Raw genomic sequence first — 25,022 nt, 5'->3', positions numbered from 1 at the left:
TATGTGGCTGAGCTGGAGTTGAACTCATAAGACAAACCGTTCTCTTATTCAGGGCAGGGAGGGGTGGAGAGTGATGAAGGGAGTGGAACAATTTCCTGCTGTCGTGTGGCCAGAATGGTTTTAGCAGTGCATACACGCATCAAAGAAGGGGATCAGCTATCGTCTGCAGGAGAAGCATGCACAGTACTCACAACACTGCATTGCGTGCCAAATGGTCAACCTCTGATATTGTTGAAAAGTGAGAATGAAGGCGTGGTAGTTGAAAGACCTCCATGTGTGTGTAATGGGATGGTGTGTGTGTGTGTGCGCATGTGGCATGCATTTGCGTGAAAGAGTGCATATGAGAGAGACAGTTTGTGTACAATACCAGAAGTTTGGATCATAATTAAGGACTGTATATGTACAAAAGGTATGTATCAGTAATGTTGCCATATATTCTATATCCATTAATTTGGCGTTTTGATCTTTGATTCAAGATTTATTGTTGGATGTATTTGCTTTTGTCATTAAAATAAGTTACTTCTGTTACTGAAAACAAAAGATCAGTAACCATTCTTTGTTATTGAAAATATAAGATCAGTAACCGTTCTTCTGTTTTGCCAGGTTTTCTTCTCTGTTTTGATTGGTGCATTATCCATTGGCAATGCCAGTCCTAGCATGCAAAGTATGGCAACCGCCAGGGGTGCTGCATACGTGATATTTCACCTCATAGACTTGGTAAGTAGTCAGTGTCTGTGTGTCTTGTGGAACAGCAAGACAGAGTGAGCACCATAGACAAAGAAATTGGCTTTCCGTCCTAGATTGATTACAGCATGTGATCTGTGAATAGTGAGTTTGTGAGATGAATCTTTCAATATTTTAATTGACCTATGAATATAAAGTCTTTAAATTAGGTGTGAATTAAAACATAGAAAAGGCTCATTTAAAGCATGGATCATTTGAGTTTTTTTTTTAACCCATATTTAATATTTGTTCACTTTCATGTATGTATGTTTATACATCTATATCACAGTAATATATTGCATACTTGTGTATAAAGTGATGTAGGTTTGATATGAATCAGAAGGGCATGTGAAATAACATAAAGGCAATTATCATAACAAGTTGATTAGACATGTAATCGTGACGATTATATACTTCGCTTTACACTGCCAGCTCACGAACGTGCGTTAACAATGTGTGTGTGTGTGCATACATACTTGCGCATGCACACGCATGTGTTCATGTAAATGGTGTGTGTGTTTATATGAATGAATGAATGACTGTGTGTGTGTGGGGGGGTGGGAGTGGGGGGGGGGGGCAGGCAAGTGTGAGAGAGCTTCTGTACACATGGTAATGCATACATGTACATGCATGTACCTGTGTACAATTTTGCACATTTGTGTATGCACACATACACTGGCACCTATCTCTCTCTCTCTCTCTCTCTTGACCGGCAGTGATGTGTTTCTGTTCTGGGTTGCAGAAAACCAAGATCGACAACATGATGGAGGGTGGCAAGCGTCCATCAGGAGTGACAGGAACTATCTCTTTTCACAACGTACACTTCTCTTACCCTTCCAGGCCGGAGACAAAGGTAATTGAAGGCTTATGGTCCATTTAAATATACAGTGTGTTACTTTCAGAAAGGAAGTGACATTTTCACTCTAGTTTTGTTGTTGTTTACTTGTTTTACTTTTTAGCTGATGCATCACTAGCGCCATTTCAGTGACATAACTTCCACTGTCACTTATTCCAAGTCAACGAGCGGTGTCCTCTTGTCACGTTTTTTGTGCTTGTTTTTATTTTGAGCAAAGGTCAGCAGAGAACCAAATCTTTGTCAATAAATGTCATCAACTAGAACCTGTCATTATCAATGTTAGGCCAGTGTGTGTTCAGAACAATTGTTGTGAAAGGAGTAATTATTAGCCCAGGCAAACTTTCCCTGAGGCACCAGCCAGTTTATATCCCTGTTTTATAAAGTCTGCTGGTCTGTCCTTTTATCAAAATGCACTTTAACCGGTTGACGGTGGGTCTCGTAGACTGAGGCCTGCTGTCAAAGTGAAACTGATGATAAATATTGTAAGGCAAATACACACACTAAGCCACAATGTCATGGCTGATTGAAGTGAAAGCTCGCCAGGGATAATTACATTACTGTTTGTAATTACTGAAACGTTTAATGCAAGTCAGGTAGAATTTCTGCACATTTTATCACATATTTTTGTCCACGTGCCATGTTTTTTTAAATTTAATTGTTTTTGTTTTGTTTTTTTGTTTGTTTGCTTGTTTGTGTGTGTGTGTGTGTGTGTGTGTGTGTGTGTGTGTGTGTGTGTGTGGTGGTAACAGAAAAAAAGTATATCGCAATATCTTTAAAATCAACAGATAATGACGTTATTTTTTGTTTCATAGGAATTGTGTGTGTCCTTGCATGTGTCATCTTTTAAGATATTTTTTTAATGTGTGTGGAGGAGGAGGAATTTTGTTTAATGTCCTGTCACACATCAGTGATTGAAGACATTTTGTTAAAGTATTTATGAATACATTTGAGTATTATCAGTTAGAAGGGGTGGGAGATGTGAATGAATGGAGGGTTGGGGGAAACTGGGCAGATGATAGTGAAATGAGGGTGAAATTTGAAAAAAAAATCTAAATACAATTACAGGAAATTACTTAAAGGACTTCGTAATAGAAAAGTCGTTAAACTGACAAGCGAAACAACTGATGATGAATGCAAAAAGTCAAAAACATCGACGTTCTCAGTCACTTGTGAAGACACACTTTCATGGACATAAGGCTTCATCAAGCTACATTAAAAAATTATATGCTTAATTGTCAGGTTACTAAAGCATATGCACTTGACATTAGAACAATACTTGGTCCATAATGAATTTGATAATAGTCTGAGAGCTAAACACAGAATTGGTCTGCGAATCGGACCAAAGTCTGAGAGAGTCAACTGATGAAGTTTTAGACTTGAAGCACCTATAAAAGTCTCTTCTAGTATATTGCTTATTTCCTTGTATGACAATGGGCAATATACTTTTATACTGTCTATATGATTCTTTGCTCCCCTTTTTGCTGCCCTGTTTGCTTGGCCGTTATAAAGGAATCCAGTGTGGGATGGTATCCAACAAAAATCAACATTTGTACCCTTCACAAATAGGGAGTGCAATAAATACCTAATTTCAAACAGTAAATCTTCTCTTTGATTATTCTCAAAAAGGAGCAAACTATTTTAAAACAGATTGAGAATCAACACAAAATAGGATATTACTTACTATGATTGGTATATCAACAAGATGATTTAAAGCCATAAGGATGGCCATCAATTCAGCTGTAAAAATTGAATGTCCCTTACCTAAATAATATGATTTTTCTGTTTTTAGGTCAGGAATGACAAAAGCAGATCCTGCACTGCTATCATCCAGGACCGAGCCATCTGTGTAAACTTTTAAATGATAATCAAAATTTTCTTCTAATTCAGTTCTGACAGATGCTGCTATTATATGTGGAGATTCTCCTTTTGTTGTGTCAGAAGCACATATGTTGACATTTGCTTTTGTTAACTCCCATGGAGGGACAGTGTGTGTGTGTGTGTGTGTGTGTGTGTGTGTGTGTGTGGTTTTGTGTGTGTGTGTGTGTATGTAAGAGACTTTCTGTGTGTGTATACATGTTCACTTCCTTGCTTGTGAACAGGTCCTGGATGGACTCAGCCTAACAGTCAATCCGGGGAAAACGGTGGCCTTGGTAGGGTCAAGTGGCTGTGGCAAGAGCACAACTGTCCAGCTTCTGCAGCGTTTCTATGACCCTCTGGAAGGACAGGTGTGTACATATGTGTATGCATTTTCATGGACACTCAGATGAAAAATTAGAACTACATCTGGACCAGAAATGAGACCAAAATGTACAATCACAGGTTCTCAGGGAATTTGTTAAAGTAACTTGATCAGTAATGGGTGAACACCAGCGGACACAGATGTATTGACTTATGGAGATAGCCAAGAGAGAGATAGAGAGAGGGAGGGAGGGATAGAGGAGAGAGAGATATAATGATGACAGTAATTTTATTCAAGAAAGGACATGGCCCCATTTGAAGGGGTACACAAAAATATGACACATTTTAGATGATGATGCACACATAGGTATTATACATATAACTTATGAACATTGTATATTTGGACAAAATAATAGTTTCAACTCATGATATTTCTGATCTGAAATTACTTTTGTAGAAACACTGTGGAGTTTTTAACGACAGATTCATTTTTGCGAGACAAGAGGAATGATAGCCTCAACAAGGTTGGTCTGCTACTGTACTCCAGAGGGATGAATTTCTTCTAAGACAATCTAATACTGGACAACAAAGCATCATTCTCTCTCTTGGATCTGCACATCTGACACATATATACCTTTCATCTTTCTTGTACCTTTGATTATGCACAGCTACTTCAGAAACACCAATTCTTACTTCAGCACACATCAGGTAGTCCTATTTATATCCAATACAATACAGAGTTCTATCGAATGATTTGATTTTAGCATTCTGTACAAAGAAAATCTATCATTATTTTCGATATGACTACTCCAGTCTTGCCACCAACAATCAATCAATCATAAGTTAAAGCAAACTAAGAAACTTTCAGTACAGCCAACTCCTTGATTCAACGAAACAAACGAAAAACCATAACTGCACAGACACTTTCGAATGTTTGTTGCCCAAGTGATTTTCCCTCTAGTACCTAGATTATTTTACGAGCTTGGGCAGGCAGATTATATTCATAGATTTGGATTAGTTTTAACCAGTAGTTTATACATTTAATATATGAGATAAGATAAATTGGGAATCCTCCCAGTTCACCGTAAACAGATCATTGGGGGTTGCAGGTCAACACATAGAAACTGTTTCATGGCAAACAAACGTAATCCTGTTTCTCTACCTGTTTCAAAAGCTCTAATCTCAGCATTGCATTGCACTTTAGGCTAGTCAACTTATATTAAAGAATAATCCTGCTGAGCTGTTTAAAAATGTATTCAATAAGCACAGAATTTTCACAACTGCTCATTTTTCTCCACTAACAAGATATTGACATGCAAAACAAAAAGCTACTATAAAACTTTCAACAGGGTAAAATTAAAAATAGTAAGTAAATCATATCAGGTCCATCAAACCTGTCATTTCCAAAACAACTCGCGTACACCTACATCCAGTCCTGTTCTCTCTTCATCATACCCAAGTTGAACACCCACCCCAATCTACCCCTCAACACATACATACATACATGCATGTACACTGGCACAGTGGATCAACTGAGTTTAAAACTGCAAGTCAAACATCTGCATTACATGTTGAAATGCTAGACAGTCTATTGACATTCAGATTTGGACTGCTCGTTTGCTTTGATATTGCCCCCGCCCCCCTCTCCCCAGCCTCCACAAACACATAATATCCCAACTGCGCACACACGTGTACTCAAGCGTATATGTACAAGACAACAAGTTACACACACACACACACACACACACACACACACACACCATCTAATGTTGCTTAAAGTGGAAAGACGTTAAATTGAAGACTACTACTACCACTCCTAGTTCTACAACAACAAACACACATGTCTGCGCAATCAGGACAATGCTGGCTTGAGTTCATGGACCTGAAACAGTGAGGGTTAGGGTCTGCGCATAAACGTACACAAGTGAACATGTACACACATACACACATTCACGCACACAAACTCCCTTGGAAAGTTGACAACTTCGTTAGATCACTCTCACTCATCCTCCGGCATTCTGAGCCAAAGAGCAGTGTGGTGCTGTACTGGGGGATTTTCACATGTTGTTCAGCATTCTGAAGGTGATTCTGGCCTTGCTGAGTGAGACAGCTCTTGATGCTGCTGCCAGCTCATCCATTATGTCTGACAGTGCTGCTCAGGTACACAAATTCTTCGGTTGTGGGTAGATCTGATCCGTTACTTGGATTGGTGAAGGGTTTGCAGTGTGCAGTCATCAGCTCTGTTTTCTTCTGGCCGGTCTTCAGGCTTATTTGCTGAGCAAAGATGCGGAGACGAATTAATAAACAATGAGACCAGCAGAACAAATTATAAACAAATAGTAAAGGGTGGTAACTCTCTCCATTAACAAGGTACACAAAACGGGCTGTCTTCTTTTGAGTGTGGGAGACCAATGTCAGGTCGTTTGCAAAGTCCAGATTTTCCAGCGTTGAGAGGAGAGTCCATCTGATACCTCTTGGTTGATCTTCGGTTGTTCTTTGCATCACCCAGTCTATGGCATGTTGAAGAACAGTGCTGACATCCTTGCCTTCATCTCGAAACCGTGTTCGCTGTTTTCTACTTAGCATGTGAAGTTGGTTTAAAAGTTTTTGGTGAGAAGGATGATCTGCTGTGAATCCCATGTGCTTGCAGTGTACGCCACAGGCTTTCCCTGTATATGCTGTAAGAGTCTTTTTCGAAATCTGTAAAGTTGATATAGAGCTGTCTTTTCCACTCAGTCCACTGTGAATTATGTCACGCAGTAATCTATGTGCTTGTTCCTTTACTGTTGTTGTTGTTATATGTCTGTTAAATGTAATCCACCTTTTTTAATTTTGTCTGGTTCCTAAGCAAGTTTCACAGGTTTGAAAGAATGCTGGTCTGGCTTTTTCCCATTTAGTGTTGATTTCACCGGACCCAGATGTTTCAGAAAATGAACATGTATGGTATTTTGAAAACTGCTATCTCATCAACTTTGTGATTTAACTTGTTATGGAAATTCATGACCCTCTGACATATTTGATTGACATGAAGCCTTTCAGTACAGCAGTAGTCTAGCTGTTAAACACCTGACTTTTCTTGTCTGAAGGTCAAGCTGGATGGTGAAGATCTCAAAGATCTAAACGTTCGATGGCTGCGCAGTCACATTGGTGTGGTATCCCAGGAGCCTGTCCTCTTTGCCACCACCATTGCTGAAAACATCCGCTATGGCTGTGAAGGGGTCACAGAACAGGATGTCATTCAAGCAGCCAAAAATGCCAATGCCCATGACTTCATAATGAGTTTACCTGAGGTTGGTTGATTCGCATTTTCACTTACGCCTGTACACTTTTTTATTTACCTTTTTGTAAATGTATGTATATGTGTTCTTGTGTGAAGTCGAAAGACTATATAACTTGAATGTATTATTACGATTGATGATGATGTGAGTAGAGTATTGATTTATGTTCCTGTGTCTTTATTTGGCTATTTTTACTAAACCCCAAGCAAAATCAAAGTGTAACATTTAATGAAAACATTTTCTTATTTATAGATTTTTCGATTGACATAAACAGGCATGGCAGATTTTAACAAAGTTTTGTCATTTCAAGTGACAGCTGAAAAGTGCTTAGACTTTAGATTTCGGTAATAGACTGCTTCCTATATGATAGTGTAACTTATTCACTTTATGGAAACCAGTGGTCATTATCTCTATATTTCACAAGAAAATAGAAATGAATCTAACTCAGGAACTGAAAAGTGTGCTTTGTGAGTTTCTCCAGTTTCGTGATGTGGCGACTGGCTTCAAACTTGATGGCTGTGTTCTAACTGCAGAAATATGAGACCTTGGTGGGTGAACGTGGAGCTCAGTTGTCAGGGGGACAGAAACAGCGTGTTGCCATCGCTCGTGCCCTTGTGCGCAACCCAAAGATCCTTCTGCTGGATGAAGCCACCTCTGCCCTGGACACAGAGAGTGAAAAGATTGTGCAGGATGCTTTGGATAAGGTGAGTTATATTGATTTGATAAGCCTAGACTATTTGGAGTATCTTTTTTTTTTTCACTTGTGATTTCTCACTTAAAATAAGAGTGATTTCCAAGGATTGGCTTTTGATAAGAACTTCCATTCAGTCTGCTTTGTGCTTCAATAGAGAATGGCTAAGAAGTGAAAAGCCTTAGAATGATATTTTTGTATCTATGAAAAATAAGATACATCTTAATATATCACAGATAAAATCTAACAGTGTGTTGAATCCACCTTGTCCTGAACTTTTGAAAATTTGTGGGCTATGATCAGGTTTGATTAATGTCAAAACTGGTTTATCACATTTACCCTTAATTAGAAGACTCTTGCATATCTGAGATTATCCTTTTTCATTACCAGCAATTTCTCCTTTCAATTTTGGAATGTATACATATTGTTTGTTGTTGTTTTTTAATTTGGCTTCATTCGCTGTTTTTGTTCCTGTAACTTTTGGAATATGTTGTTCTGATCACAGGCCAGACAGGGCAGGACAACCATTGTTATTGCCCATCGTCTTTCCACAATCAAAACGGCCGATATCATTATCAGCTTCAAGAAGGGCAAGGTGTTTGAGCAAGGATCTCACGATGAACTGATGGCAAAGCAGGGAATCTACTACCAGCTTGTTATGAATCAGGTATATTGCACTGTGAAGGGCAGCAAGTTATAAACAGTCATTGTGCAACATCTGTACAGCATTTGACAAATAGACCATGATATTTTAATCAGAAAGTTAAGTGCTACGTTAAGAATCGGTGGTACAGCCTTGATATAGTTCCAGTCCTATTTATCAAGTCACATACAGTCTGTCCTTGTGAATGGAAACCTGTCTGTTCCATCTGTTCCACAAGGTTCTGTTCTGGGACCCATACTTTTCACAATGTATACACATCATCTATGTTTGGTCATCCAACAGTCTGTGTCTCTGTATCATCAGTTTGCTGATGATTCTCAGCTACACGATTCTGTCATTCCTTCTGAAATTCCAAGCTTGGCTAGTAACTTTAAAACCTGGATAGAAAAAGTAGCTATGTGGATGAAACAAAACAAACCAAAAATGAAGGATGCTAAAACAGAACTTACGCAGACCAGTATGAAAAAAAAGCTCAAACACATAGACAGAAAGTATGACACATGTTCTGACTTCAAAATTCCTTTTTCTAGTTCAGTCCGCAGTCTTGGCTTTTACCAAGATTCATCTCTTTCGATGGACTCTCAGGTGAGCCATCTACAAAGATCTTTACTTTCAGCTTCGAAAGCTTAATAAAATTTGCCCCTTCCTCTCTACCCATGCTGCCAGCAAATTGGTTGTTGCCTTCATTCTGTCTTGATTAGACTATTGTAATTCTCTCTTAGCTGGCCTTTTGAATTACAAACTATACATGCTAGAAAATACAGAATAGTGCAGCTCGACTCGTTCTCAGAAAGTCAAGGAGCGATAGTGCAACAGCATTCCTCTGAACACTTTCACTGGCTACCTGTTCAAGCCAGAATTGAATACAGAGTTGCCACTCTGTTTTCAGTGCCTCAGTTGTGACACAACGTCCTCGTATCTCTCTGAACTTATCAGTCAATCCATACTTGCCTAACCCAACACACACACACACACACACACACATGTATATATTGATGTGTGTCTGTGAGTGTGTTTAGATATACCAGTACCATAAAGGCACAAATTTATAAAATGAATAACTGACCAACCGGCCAGGCAAAGAGTTATCAAGTCAGTTGACTATACATTCATATAAGTTGGAGAAAGACTCAAGAAAATCTTTTGTTCTAAATCCCCGAGTTCGAAAGAATGAAATTTACAGATACTGCATTCGTAGATCTTGCACATTTTCAACAAATATAAGCATTAAAAGATAATAAAAACACCATAAAAACATACCAGGACTTTGGATTTTACGATCATTTGTCTTTCAGAATCGGGCGACACCCTCAGGGCTTCGTTACATTGAATGGAAGTGAATAACAGTTGAGTAAACTTCACTTCTGCTGAAATGCCCGCAGAATAATTATATTAATAAAAAAGTTAGGTTGTGTGATTCTGATGACATACAAGACAGTGGTGGCTGGCACAAAATTGATTTTTCCCTTCGTTTACAGAAAATACATAATATTTGCAGTTACAATGCAAGGAAATACTCAAAAGTACGTATATCTGTCAATTTGTTCATGATTGGTTGGGTTCGTAGATTTGACAGCAGACAGAGGTTCCAATTTTGCTGTGAGTGATGTTTTAATTATCATTTACTAAAACAATTATGATTATGAACATTTGATGAGATATCCTAAGAAATGAAAGTTTTATCATTTAATGTGAATGGTATTCATTGTGTGATTTTTTTTTGTGTCTGTGTGCAAAATCGTAACCAGCATAAAAACAGAAGGAAGTGGCATATGTAGAAATACACATGACCACATACACTCTCTCTCTCTCTCTCACACACACACACACACACACACACATCAAACTAAAAGCTGAAACAAATTCATTATGTTTATTGTATCTTTGTTATGTAACGTTTAATTGTAAGGAAAATAAATAATGTTTTCGGAATTGTGCATACAGCATACTTTAAATTTCCAAACGTATCTGTGAAGCTGAACACTGTAAAACCTGCCCATGCAAGTTTAGATTTGAATTGAAGTTACAAGTTAACATTCGTTTACAGTATGTAGGTGTGCATTCTGCATCTGTGCAATTTTAAATCATTTTCTTTTCTCAGACAGACAAAAGTACTGCTGTTGAAGAAGAAGAAGGTATGTATCACTGTGTTCTTTGTTTAGCAAAATTTTGTGAGTGATTTGTACCTCTTTTCTCATCACCCACTGACCTTGGCATTATATATATTTTTCTTTAAAGACATCAGTAGTAAGATACACTGTTGCTGCTTCAATCTTCATCTACCAGCTGTAGATTTTAGATGTGAAATATGATTACGTGTGTTATGCAAGTGAGGTTTTTCTTTAATGCTAAAATCATCTGAATCAGACATTCAGACAGTTGTAAAAATCAGTTTTAAAGATTTGGAAAGTTATAGCTAATTACATTCTCATGCAAATCTGGAAGAAGAGAGTTATGCTGAAGGTTAAAAAAATCTCGTCTAATGATCAGAAAAATACTGCCTCTACAATTTTTCTTTGAAGAATGCAAAGAAACACTTTGATACAATACATGTTTGTCATGGAGTTATGCTTTGATGACCTTCTGATTCCATTTTGTTGTTTTTTCTGTGCTATTTCTTTACAAGGACTTAGTGCTTTAGACAGACGTTACTTTACTTTTCCCTTCTCTTTTGTACTGGATATCATAGAAACAGAGCTGCACAGACTTTAAAAGAAGGTGCTTCTTTCATGAAATAATTTTGATAAAGAGGGAGAGGAGAGGAGGGAGGGAGATACATGGTGTGGGAGAAGGAGGGGTAGAAGAAAGAGAAGGTGGGGTGAGGGTAGAGAAAGTGAATTCAAAAGGAAAAAGAAGAGGGAAAGATAGAAATACAGACTGATTCAATTTGACATTAACAATGATAATGATCAATTTCTGTCATTGATAGCTGATTTTACCCTTACTTTCAGCAAGCAAAATGCATTTGTATTGGTTAGAAAAGGAATATTCTTTACATTACTATTTGTTCAGCATCATTCAATTTGGGCTTTTCCTATTGTCCTGTGTTGCTGGAGCAGCCTCCGGCAGAGGATATTTGTGAGAAACAAGTATCACTTCTTGTCGCTACTCTTAGGTGTGGAAAAAAACATAAGCTGTCTGGGTTATGTTTGTTTTTTTAATTTTTTAATTTTATTTTTAAAAAAATCAAATATACTGTGAAACAAGCTGAGAGTGGGTGATTGCAATACAAGATCATGAAACATGGAACTTGCAAGAGCAGTTATCTCTTTTTTGTTTGTTTGGTTTTCTAGATTTTATTCTGGCAAGAAACGAAATTGTTTCAAATGTTGCGCATCATTGATCAATCATAAATTTTGAGTTAAAAACGATTTTGCACAAGTAAATGTTGTAGTAACTTTAATGTGCAAGTCAAAAGGAATATTGGGTGTCCCCAAAAAGTGAACCGCTTTTTGACAAGTATTTTCTCAGTGATAGAGAAACTGAATTCATTGAAAATTTTCACACAGTAACCTTAGGGTATCATCAACAAGTCTGCAAAATATCTAAAGGTTTTGAAGCAAATTATTTGAGTATTGTCAAATTCAATACAGTGTGTCAAAAAATCCAGTATCAGAGGAAAACTCACTCATTTCAGTTTATGCTCAGTGTGGCTTCCATCTTCCTTCACGACTAAACGAATCCGTTTCTTCCAAGCAGAAATGCTTTTACGTATTTCTTCCACAGATATCTCCTCCCATGACATAATTATCCTGTCCTTTAACGCCTGCTCAGTCAATTTGTCTCTCACTCACCGGTAAACTTTCTCCTTCAGAGAGTCCCAAATGGCATAATCCATTGGGTTACAGTCAGGACTTTGTGGAGGCCATTCATCCTTCTTGATGAATTCTAGTGTAGCCTCCCCCAGATGGGCCTGGGTTACCCTACTTGTGTGTGAAGGAGCCCCATCTTGCTGAAACATAATTGTTTCTAGGATAAAGACACCTACAATCCAGGAGAAGATTGTCATCCAATAACTGAATGTAGCTTTCATTATTAACCTTGGCTCTATCAGTGTCAGTGAAATGAATGTTTGTTTTTCCTTTCCAGGATACTCCAGCTGAAACCATTACCTTTTTTGAAAATCTAGAAGTCTCATGATAGAGGTGAGATGGCTGAATTTCTTGTTTCCATTTCCCATAAACGCGATCATTTTGGCGATTTTTAGCTACCTCTGAGATTTGTGGGTCCTTGGGTTCTTCTCCTGGGATTGAATCAGTTCCTCAACACAGTCTTTGTTCTCCTCCAAACATGCAGACTTGGGTCTCCCACTGCCAATTTTACGTGCTACTGACCCGGTAGTGTGTATTTTAGCGATAAGTTTACTTACAGTGACATGACTCCACCCCTTGCTTGGAAATTCCTTTATGATCCTTCTTCCACCCCAGCCTTTCTCCTTGAAACAGTTTTCAATGGTAACCTTATCACTTTCACTGAAAGGCATGGTTGATCCTGCCAAACTGAAACTTTGGACATAACTGATTTTGGATACAGACGACAATAAAAAAATCAGTAGACTTGACACCGAGACAGGCTATTTTTAGAGTGACACTGAATGACAGATGCCAACACCTGGCAGCTGGCATAAACATGATGGTCACATTGCGTCCAAACTTTTAGATATTTTGCAGACTTGTTGATGATACCCTAAGGTTACTGTGTGTAAATTTTCAATGAATTCTGTTTCTCTGTCACTGAGAAAATACTTGTCAAAAAGCGGTTCACTTTTTTGGGGGGCACCTGATATATTGATGGCTGAGGCAAATTGGCTTTAGCACAACCACTGGTCTACTGTATATGTTGTACCAAAATTATGTCTCTCTTTCTGCTTGAGACAGTTAACTTGTGAGTGTACTTAAACATTTTGCAATGGAAAATAGTACTTACTGAATTTACCTCGTGTATACAGTTCAGTGCCACAGGTTGGCAAGAGTGGATGGAATGACATTTTCTTCCCAGTCTTCTTCTCAATTGTGGTCAGGAGGAAAGTTTTATGTCCACAGTCTCCTAATCCTTTATCCCTTCTCCCTTTCTTTTTTGTATATGTTGGGCAGTTCAGGACATGTGTTTTCTTCTTATATTATGGTTATCTATCTATCTATCTGTCTATCTATCAATCCATCTTTCTATTTATTGATGTTTGTGTTGTTTTATTTTTGTGATCATTTATTTCACTTTTTATTTATTTTATTATTATTCTTTCAAGGTTTCCAAACTTGTATTGGTGTTGTTGTGTGAGAAAAAACAACGAAACAAAACAACTCCTGATGTTTTTTTAAACTATTTTGTTTACTTTCTTGCACGATGTGTTGCAAATTTAAGCGTTTTCTCCTTTGTTGTAAATTGTTTTATGTGAACTGGACAAGATGATAGGTAAATGAATTTCTCAGACTGGAAGATGGATTTGGTTTGAAAGAAACCTGATCGTCAGTTCCTGTGTGGGGTGGTGTGTGCAGTTGGTCAGGGACTGTACAAAATTCAGCAAACCCTTTTGTTTACGTCTGACGAGTTGAATGATCTAGACCTGTAACATAATAGATTGGTGGGGTGAAATGTGTGCATTCCTGTTGAAATAAAATTTGTTGTTTTAAATGATTTATTTCTGAATCAGTAGTAAAATATGTACACGACCAACTCTCTTTATAGGAATGAGCAACATTTTTTGTCAAAGTTTTTTCCAAGAGAGGCAAGGGTACAGATATGCATGTGCATTATTATTATTATTATTATTATTATTATTATTATTATTATTATTATCTATTTATTATTATTTTTTTATGATGAATGATATCACTAGTAAGCTTGTATATTATGGTGACTGATTGATAAGAGCTGTTTTTCTAAAGTTTTGTTGACAAGAGATGCTCCAGTTTGATTCATACAGATAAGAAATAATTAGTGTATGTATTTTCATTTATACAACACAGTATGATTTGTGTGTGTGTGTGTGTGTGTGTGTGTGCGCGCGCACACACGCGCACATGCACATGCATACAGAAACAGGTACACATAAACAACCATACAGATATGCAAACACACTCATAGATGTGTGCACACGCTCATGCACGCACATACGCACACATACGCACGTAAAGTAAGGAAAAAAAAAGTGACAGATAAAAATGTTTTATATGTTTATAAAGTGTTAGAACAGGCAGTTTTTGGGGGTTATATTTTGCTTTTAAAGCTGAAGTGGAATAACATCTGTCACAATGTCAGTACTGGATAGTAAGACAGTACATTATATATCTTATCTTATCTTGATTTGTTGGTGAATCAAATTTCTAGCACATGCTTGATCCAGAAAGAAATTGTCAGACACACAAAATCAGCATCTTTTCTAGTTATTGTTATATGCTTCAGATATTTATTGATTTTCTTTTCTTTTTTTTTTTTACAATATGAGTTGCAAACTAGAAGACTGTATGAATGCAATTAGTAACAACTAAAAGTTTATTTTCTAAGTAAACAGACAAGCACTTAGTGTTTTTTTCCTGTCCAGTTTCTGTCTTATAAAAGGGCTAACAGGATAAAATGAAAATTGAGATGAGAGCAGATGAAGCGAAGATAGAGACAGACATTAAAAATTTGGATAAAGGGTATTTTCAGTTCCATACACGACTCAGATTCTTTGAAGAACGATTTGCTTCATTTTATCATTATTTTGATTAGATTTCTAATTGTAAATTTACAGAAAAGAAGAGCAAAATTTCATTTGATACAAAATTTTAGTTTAGGGACGAGAAATTTAAAATTGTGCATATTTTGGGACTTAAATATACGCCTCTTTCTTTCTTTTCTTTATCACCTTGATTGTACAATAAACTATAGGTTTGTTGTGAGTGTTGGAAACCTCTGAGATTTCAGAAGTTGTGGTGTGCGTGTGTTGGGTCTGACTTTAGTGGAGATAAATTGAAAATTCTGCATTGTTTTAAATGCTGTGCTGATAGTAGTTCTTGATTATCCATTTTAGAATAAACAAATAGAAAAATGGGGGAAAAAAACTAATGTCCTGAAAGCTTTAATTGAACAACACTTTCATTCACATTACTTTTGTCAATATATGATTTTTTTTAAATAGAATAATTATTTCAAAATTTCCCCCGAAATGTTTTTCTCTCTTTGTGCACAACTTCATCACCATGTTATCGTTTCTGACAGAGGAGATCAAGAAGTTCACCCAGAAAGGAGCACCAGGCAGCACTCGACGCCAGCTGTCCCGCGCATTGTCAAACGAAGGGGAGAGACTGCAGCGTGCGCGTGGTACATCTGAGTCAGAGAGGACAGCAGAGAAGAAAGTAAGTGGAGACCTGACAGGCTGGGATATTATGGAGAAGGTCTTTGGTGACATACCATTTGTTAGTCATTTTCCAGACCTTGATAACTTTGTTTGTCAAGCAAAGGCACTGAAAAGTGTTTGTAAGTGGTTTTATCTGAACAGATGAATATCTAATATTTTAGAAGCACACAGCCAATAAAGATTTGAAAAAAAGAAAAAAACACACACACACACATTCACACACACACACACACACACACACACACACACACACACACACTTTGCTTTGCAGTGAATCCCCAAATGGATTGGTCTTTGGTGACTAAGCTATCTCTGTATATGATGATGTTCTCTTCTTCTTTTTTCTTCTATGAGTAGCTTCACTTCTGCATCAGTTTTGCTCTCTGGCCATTCCCGACAATGTCTTCCTCGAGTGGGTGAAATGACTGTGTTGAAAAGGTGTTTAATGTTTTCAGGGTTTTCCTACCATCCTTTTGTTTCTTTCAGGTCTTGCACTGGCATACACGCTGGATTGTGTCTGCTGCTTGTCCCATCCATAATCTTGTGCATCCTAGACAGCTGCCTTTTGGATCCTTGACTGCATCATGCAGTGAGTTTTGAGGTTTTCTAATGCTCTGAAGTAGGCCTTAACCTCTTCTAACCTGTTTCTGGCCTGCATTGAAGGAAGGTCAGGCAGGTATCACATGGTCTCCTTAGGGGTGTCTTTTGTTTTTCCGAGGATCAGTCTCATAGCTTCATTTCGAACTCTTTCTAATTTTAGGAGGCTGCTTTGACACAGTTAGCCATGGTTCGTAGTCAATCACACTGAGAATGAGTGATTGATATAGCTGGAAGAGGTGGCGTTGTTGGCTGCCTTTGGCTGCCATTGCCTGTAAGACTGAAAGACCCTTTTTACATTTTAGAACAGTGCTTTTAGTGTATTTTCTGAAGGTCAGCATCCTGCCGAACTGTATTCCTAGGTAGCATGGACAGTTGGTTTTCTCGATCTGAATTCCGTCGAATGAGACAAATGGTGGTGATTTGCTCGCAGTTTTGTTGTTGAGAGTGCACTGCAATGTTTGGGCTTTCATTGGATTGATGGAAGATCCTCCCTCCTTGCACCATTGGGCAATATTGTTCAGTTATTTCTGGACGGCTGTAGTTCTCTATGGAACATCTTTTGAAGACCAGGTTTTCATCCGCAAGAGTAAGCACCCGAGTAAATCCTTTCTTGTTTAGGTCTGCAAAGCCTTTCGTGTAGACGTTGTAGAGGACAGCAGAAAGTGGAGATCCTTGTGGCAGTCCCATGGAATGTTTAGAGGGTGCAGACATCCAGTCTCCAAGACGTAGGACAACCGTTCTTTCTTGAAGTCCTGCTGCTATCCATCTTGTTAGTGTCAAACTTGCTCCATAGTTTAGTATTAGCTCCAGGAGGTGCGCAAACTGGACTTCATTGTAAGCATCTTCCAGGTCAGTTGCTACTGCTAATGTTTCTTCTTTTCTTTGAAATCCTTCATATGCCTCATATGCCACATATCCCCATGTACACTTACCTGTTCTGTACCCACCTCGATTTGCAGGGAGAATGTGCCTCTATTAAAGATCCCTTACGAGTTTCCTGGCTATTATGAGTCCCATGAGCTTTCCAGCAATGTTTTGTATGGTTAGGATCCGGCAGCCGCTTACCTGACGATGGTCCTTCCCTGCTTTTGGTATAGGTTTTAGGGAGATTGGTGTCCAGTCCTCTGGCACATGTCCATTGTGGAAACTGTTTTGATATACATAGAAAAGTTTGTTTCTGTCTTCTTCGATAGCTCCTTGATATCCGAGTAGCAAACTTTGTCTGGGCCAGGAGCAGTGTCTTTCTTGCATTTTGCTATTGCTTTTTAATTTTTATTTAAATTTTTATTTTTTTAAAATATTTTTTAATAAAATTTTCAGTTTTGATTACACATATATATTTAACATAAGTACTTAAATACATAAATATTTTGCTATTGCTTTATTCAATCATCTATTGTGATGTCATCATCAGGTCCAGTCTGCATTGGCCTTTTGTTTAACTCCTCCATATATTCCTTCTTTTCATCTAAGTTTTTTCCACTCTGTTTTATGAACCTTTTGAGCCGAGCGGATCCATTTTCTTCATTTTTCTTTAACTTGGTTCCATCAGTATCTAACATGACTGTCTGGGGTTGTTGTTGTGCTAGTTTTCCCTTCCATGCGACGATAAAATTGTCAGGACTCTGTCAATGCTGTGTCATGGCTGAGTTCCTCACAAAACTGTTTCCACTTGTCATTGTTTGCTTCTTGAGCTATGACTTCAAACAGCTTTGTTTTTTTCTTCATTTTTGTCTCAATTTCATTGTCAGGAGAAGGCTTTGCTCTGTCTTTTTTTGTCGTCACAGTTTGACAGCAGCATTCTTTTCCATCCAGGCTTTTTCTATGTCAGCCTTCCACTGTGGGGGCTGAATGCTTCCGATTCAGCACCGTTCTTTTGTTTCTTTTCCTTCTTAATTTTTCGATGATGGTTGCCTCTTTGTTTTAATAATGAAATGGATTGTCCGGTTTCATACAGGGCATTTTTTATGGTTTCTGTAGACTGAAAACTACAGGTAGGTGGTCACTGCTTTGATGTGGAGGCATATCCAAACTCATTCCTGCTCTGAATTTTGAAGATGTTAGAACTATGTAGATCACACTGTCACTGTCTCCTTGTCTTGTTCCAAGGCATGTTGGGGTTGTAGTTGCTAATGGGCTTATAAGAATTTCTCCTATCATTTCTTCAAGGGCGAGCCCTTGTGTGTTCATGTTCTGCAAGTCTCATAACTTCAGTCTCGCATTATGGTCTCCACATTCTTGACACATATAAGTCAAGTACCAAAATGTCTTGATCACTCTTTCCTAGGGGGTCCATATGTGTAATGTCTGATATCAACTTGTCATCATTAACTAAAATTAAGTCATCCAGTGTAGGTATTTGCTGTTTCCTGAGTCTTGTTAGTTGTGTAACTTTCTCAATAAGGAAAGCATCTCTTAGAGACTCAGCAAACTCATTATTTAATTCACTACTCCATGCTCCATTCCATTGCACATCAGGAAAATACAGACTTTACTGAATGTACTTACTTCTTTTGATCTCAGTAGTTGAAAGAGCTTTTGTGTGTTTTCTCTTGTGTTCGGACTTACATAATACAAGCAGTAAGTACAGATTCGTTATGCGCTCCTTTGCAACTACACCACAGGCTTTCAACAAATGCTGCATTATTTAGTTCCTCACGTACACTGGCATTTAGGTTATATTGAGCTCCACCTCTCTTTGTATCTTTATTCAGACATGTCATAAATTGGTAGTTGAATTCTAACAGTCAGTCTAGGCAGTCTTGGTCTTGCATTTGTATAATTATAAATTTTATAAGGGCCAAGTCTGCCAAGGTCATCCACTTCATCTGTATCCATATCATCAGCAATCTTCTTCACTAGTTTTCTGACTCGATCCCAGTTCTGTTCTTTTGCTTTCAACAGAGTTCTTGTCACTTTCTGGCAAGTTAGCCACACCACTATTTTTTTTTTCCTTTTCTTTTAATTTCACCATTTGTGCTGCTGTGTCCACAGTTTTATTTTCAAGGGACTGCACTGCAGGCTGTATGTTTTGCATCAGTGTTGTATTTTTCTATCTGCATATTCAGTACAGTCCAGTTTACTTTCCATTCTTGTTGTAAATTTGTTGTAAGTTATAACTTCATTTCTGGTTCTCTACATTTTTTGCATAACCATGAAATCTTCTTCGCTCAAGCACTTGCACTGCGCTTCTGTCAATTCAGCACAGCTGCAGTGGCACCATTGCTTGCAACCATGGCATTCTATTGCCTCTGTTGCCCCATTTACCAGGGCATTGTCACACCCATGGTGCACGCTGGTCCATCAGTTGCTATTGTCGCCTGCTTTTGCTGTGGTGTTTTGGGTGGAGTTTCTACGATTGTGATTCATAAGGATGGCTAAGTAATTTACAAATGAAAAAAGGAAGGAGGTAATTGCAGTCAACTATCTTAATCTTTCAAGTAAATTGACCAACGAAATATACATCCAGTTTAAAGTACCAGTAATTAGCAATTAGTACCTTACCTTGGGATCCTAAAAATGTTAATGATGCTGGTGAAAAACTGCAAAAGGCATACAAAAGTGACAAGGTATTACAGTGCAGTGAAAGAAATAACTCCTGCTGGGAAGTGATGGAGGAAAATGAACTAGGATTCTGAATCTCTTTTCCAATCATATTAATGGCAGAGAACAATTCAGGCATTTCAAAGTGAAGATAGCAATTTTCTGCCTTTTAAGAAGTCTTATTTCAAGATCTACAAATTGGCATCCGAAAAGGAAACAAACAAATTACAGCTGGGAATGACTTGCTTGTTGTCAGTTTATATATGTAAATCACTACTCGTGCACACACGTTAATGAATGACTGTTTTGACAATGATAAATGTAATTTTAGGTCTCAGCCTGACAATTCAGTCCTCGGCTCTGACTGCTTGTATACACCTCTTCCAACTAACCAGGGCTACTTCTTTTCCCTTCATTTTTGAAAACAGTTCAGAGGTCGACTTCTTTTGTGCATGAATACTACTGGTGGATATTTACAGTTGTCTAACACGGTACACCTTTTTCATAGGATGAAATGGAAGAGCTGCCCAACGCCCCATTCACACGACTGATGCGGATGAACGCCCCAGAATGGATGTACATTTTGCTGGGATGCATCGCTGCCATGTTCAATGGGGGTGTAGAGCCATCTTTTGCCGTCATCTTTAGCAAGATCATATCGGTCAGTAGTTTAGTGTGTATACTGATAGGAAGGGAGGGAAAGAGCATTTTGTCCACATGAGAGACAAGAGACAGAATTGTCTTTGTTGTCACCACTTGGTTTTCATTAGTTAATATATGACTTGAGCCAATCCATTGGCTTTCTAGAAAGATTTGGATGACATGGATACTTATATAGCGCCTATCCTTGGTCGGAGACCAAACTCTTAAACACTTTACAAACTCGGGATCATTTGCACAACAGGCTGCCTACCTGGTTAGAGCCAGCTGACGGCTGCCATTGGGCTCTCATCATTCGTTTCCTGTGTCATTCAATCAGATTTCAGACAGGCACACATACACACTCAGACAGACATGTAATACTTTTCATGTATGACCGTTTTGTTTATTCACCCCGCCATGTAGGCAGCCAGCCATACTTCGTTTTCGGGGGTGTGCATGCTGGGCGTGTCCTTGTTTCCATAACCCACCAAACGCTGACATGGATTACATGATCTTTATCATGCGTATTTGATCTTCTGCGTGCCTATACACACGAAGGGCGTTCAGGCACTGGCAGGTATGCGCATATGTTGACCTGGGAGATCGAAAAAAATCTCCAGCCTTTACCCACAAGGCACTGTTACCAAGATTCGAACCTGGGACCCTCAGATTGAAAGTCCAATGTGTTAACCACTCGGCTATTGCGACTGTCTAATTAGCGCTCTAATTAATGCACAAACCTGAGTAATGCACATATGTGCATATACATATATGCTCTAATGATGGAGTCTCCTGTCGAACTGATGGATGAGTAGGCATGCAGGCTTAACTGTTGGTGTGTGTCCTCATATGGGAGAGGAGGCCGATTCTGGATGCGCAGCACTTCCCAGAGGTGTTGCAAGGGAAAACGTCTCCAGAAGTTGAGCCCTGCTTCCTTCACTCACACTTCACCTTAATGGCCAGCGTTCTCTTGTTTTCAAATGTCTTTATGCCACTAGAGCACAGGATCCTCCAGCGACAGCGGTCAAGGGCATCAATTTCCCAGGAAGCGATGTCTATGTTACAGGCTTTGAGGTTTGTCTTCAAGGTGTCCTTGAAGCGCTTGGAGGGTCTTCCAAGTTCGCGGTGGCCTTCCTTCAGCTGGCCATACAAGAGCATCTTTTTGATCCTGCTATATGTCATGCGGACAACGTGTCCTGTCCAGCGTAGCTGGCACTGGATCAGCAGGCTTTTGATGCTGGGCAGGCCGCTCCTCTCTAGGACCTGGAGGTTGGAGACCCTGTCTTGCCACTTTATGCCGAGGATCTTTTGTAGGCATGTCTGGTGAAAACTGCTCAAGTTGTTGAATGTGACGGTGATACATTGTCCATGTTTCACAGCAGTACAACAAGGTGGTCAGCACAACAGCTCTGTAGGTTTTGATCTTGGTGCTGAGCCTGATGCCTTTGTTGATCCACAGCCTGTTTTTGAGTCTGCCAAAGATGGAGGTGGCCTTGGCGATGCGCAGCGTCACTTCTGCATCAAGGGCTCCGTTGCTGCATAGGGTGCTGCCCAGGTAGCAAAACTTGTTGACTGACTTGATCTCTGTGTCATCAGTCTTGACTGCAGGTAGGAGGCAGGCACTGGCGTTCTGTGAGCTAGCTGGTTGGTACATGGACTTGGTCTTGCTGAGGCTGATGGTGAGTCCAAAGTGCCTGCAGGAGGTTGAGAACCTGTCCATAATGAACTGCATGTCCTCATGGTTGTGTGCAGCAAGCGCGCAGTCATCAGCAAAGAGGAACTCTCTCAACAGTGCCTCAAACACCCTGGACCTGGCGTGGAGTTGCCACAAGTTGAAAAGTTTGCCATCTGTGCGAAACTGAATGTAGATGCCCTGGTCACAGTCTTGGAAGGCGTCAATGAGCATGGCAGAGAATAGAATGGAGAACAGTGTGGGTGCCAGGATGCAGCCCTGCTTCACTCCATTTACCACAGAGAACGGATACGATATGTCAGTATTTTCCTGTATTCTCGCCTGCATGCCATCGTGGAATGACGTAATCAGCTGGATTAGGCTCTCTGTGCAGCCGAACTTTAGGAGGATCTTCCACAGACCACAGTGGTTCACCGTATCGAAGGCCATAATCAAGTCTACAAAGACCATGTGGAGCTCCTTGTTTTGCTCACAGCACTTCTCTTGCATCTGACATATGGCAAACACCATGTCACATGATTTTCCTGACGTTGTCAGCTTCAGGGCCTTCCAGGTCTTGGCCTTGGTAGGAGAGGCAGCTAGCGAGTCATTGACTGGTAGCTGTGGGAGGGCTGCAACTGCCTCGTCAGATACGGATGAGTCCCTGTTGAGGAGGGTGTTAAGTGCTCTGCCCAGCGGGCAAGGATGTCTTTCTTGTCTGTCAGGAGGGTGGTCTGGTCCAAGGCTCAGACAGGGGTTGATCCTGTGACTCTTGGGCCATACACAGCTCGGAGACCATCATGGAAGGTCTTCATGTCATGAGCATCAGCAGCGGACTGAAGCTCTTCGGACTTTCTCTCCCACCAGGTGTTCTTCATCTCACGCAGCCTCTTCTGTACGAGTTGCTTGGTTTCCAAGAACATGGTTCTCCTTCCTCTGGCAGTCTTTATCGGAAATGTGATCCTGATGCCGTATATGCAGTGTGTTCAGGAGCTTGGAGAATTGAGAGTCGTTCTCATCAGACCTGTCTTTGTTGCTCCTCTGTACAAAGCCAAGTGTGTCAGCTGCTGCTGTGAACACAGCATCTCTAAAGGTGCTCCATACCTCTTCTGCATCAGTCGATGCAGGAATTTCTTGGAGAGCTGCTTGGATTTGCTGCTGCAGCACGACCTTGGTGATAGGGAGGCGGTGGATGTTCAGCTTTCAAGGGGGTTTCTGCCTGGCTGGTTGGAGCTTGCGTGCAAGTCTGATGTTCATCTTGCTGCATACCAGGCGATGGTCCGACCAACAGACTGCTCCTCTCATGCAGCATGTAATGGAAACATCACCTCTGTCCCTCTGCCGGACAGTCACATAGTCCAGCATGTGCCATTGCTTGGAGTGGGGGTGCATCCATGTGTTCTTTTACTTGTGCGCTTGTTGGAAGAGGGTATTGGTGATGGTCAGTCCATGCTGTGTGCACAGTGAGAGCAAAAGCAGTCCGTTGGAGTTGCACTTGCCAGTGCTGTGCTGTTCTAGGACTTTGGGCTATGAGGAGAAGTCCACGCCGACACGGGCATTGAAATTCCCAAGGATGATCAGCCTGTCCTTTCTGTCTACCACTGAAATGGTGCAGCTGAGCTCCTTGTAGAAAGCTTCTTTGATGTCAGGGTTGGTCATCGTCGAGGCATAGCAGCTGATGACTGTGGAGAAGCAATCCTTGGACAGCTTCAGACGCAGGGTCATCAGCCTATCGTTTATCGCATGTGGAAGGCTGTCAAGCTGTCGTGCAAGTTTGGTTCGTATGGCAAAGCCCACGCCTGAGGTTCTTGGGGTGCCATCTGGCTTCCCAATGCAGTAGAAGGTGTACCCTCCTCCAACTTCCTCCAGCTGGGTTTCACCGGCAAACCTGGTTTCGATCAGGGCTGCTATGTCCACCTAGTAGCGATTAAGCATTCTAGCAATGAGCGCTGTGCGCCTTTCTGGTCTGTCGTCTCTGTCTAAAAGGGTGTGAACATTCCAGGCACCCAGAGTCCGGGCATGACTCCTGGTTCTTTTCTTCTGTTGTTTTCGACTGATAGTTTTGGATGTCCAAGTAGGTGCTTTTTCTGCTAGGTACTAGGCGAGACAGGTTTTGTTTAGGGATCCTTTTATCTCCCCTTCCCCATGTGGGGAGAGCAGTGCTGTCCCTAAAAAGGGCTGCTCTGACACTGTGGGAGGATACGGGCGCCGCATCTGCCCCAATCTACGGTGGACGACCATCACCTCACAGCCACCTGCGTGCAGAGTCATGACTAGGAACTGCCAGCAGCATCCTCTGCCTGTCCCCGTCACCACTTCTCCATCGCTGCAGGGCTTAGGAAAGCTGGGTGTTGAAGGGCTAGCTTGTCGTTCCAACATTAGCCTGGTTGCCTGACCAGCATAGGTGACTTTTTTTTTAGTGAGGAGGAGTTGTGCAGTCCCTTCCCCACTCTCTCGCCTACCGATGCTCACAGTCCCACAGGTGCAGATACTGCCACGTGTAGGACGACCTCGGCAGGTGCAGGTTTTTTCTTTGGAGCTCTGTCTTCTTGGAGGACTTCCAGCCAATGATAAGAGCTCCCCCCTGCCCTTTGGTCATCCTCTTCCGTTGGGAAAGGTTTCATCCTCTGCCTGTTCCGTCGTTGGGAGACTTCACATGCGGTAGGTAGTACTGGGTTACATGGTACCAGCAGCAAGGGCTATGCCCCAGACCTGACTGCTATATATGCTCTAATTAATGCATAAACACACACACACACACACACACACACACACACATACACACACACACTGTCTCTCTCTCTCTCTGAATTCATAATTTGCTTGTATTTACATA

At 40.2% G+C, this 25,022-nt stretch overlaps 1 protein-coding gene across 1 annotated transcript in view; it reads left to right on the top strand.

Moving 5' to 3' along the window:
* LOC143277743 (ATP-dependent translocase ABCB1-like) overlaps positions 1–25,022 on the top strand; it is a 78,783-nt gene that overhangs the window by 20,002 nt on the left and 33,759 nt on the right. The window contains exons 9-17 of the mRNA XM_076582650.1: positions 604–717; positions 1,466–1,576; positions 3,679–3,804; positions 6,844–7,047; positions 7,569–7,739; positions 8,232–8,393; positions 8,921–8,975; positions 15,591–15,727; positions 20,381–20,533. Of these exons, the coding sequence (XP_076438765.1) occupies positions 604–717; positions 1,466–1,576; positions 3,679–3,804; positions 6,844–7,047; positions 7,569–7,739; positions 8,232–8,393; positions 8,921–8,975; positions 15,591–15,727; positions 20,381–20,533 (1,233 nt within the window). The remainder of the gene's footprint in view (positions 1–603; positions 718–1,465; positions 1,577–3,678; positions 3,805–6,843; positions 7,048–7,568; positions 7,740–8,231; positions 8,394–8,920; positions 8,976–15,590; positions 15,728–20,380; positions 20,534–25,022) is intronic.

This window comes from Babylonia areolata, chromosome 2 (genome assembly GCF_041734735.1).
Source record: "Babylonia areolata isolate BAREFJ2019XMU chromosome 2, ASM4173473v1, whole genome shotgun sequence".
Classification (NCBI taxonomy): Eukaryota; Metazoa; Mollusca; class Gastropoda; order Neogastropoda; family Buccinidae; genus Babylonia; species Babylonia areolata.
Note: the sequence above shows the minus strand (reverse complement) of the source record. Positions and strands in the feature narration are given on the sequence as shown.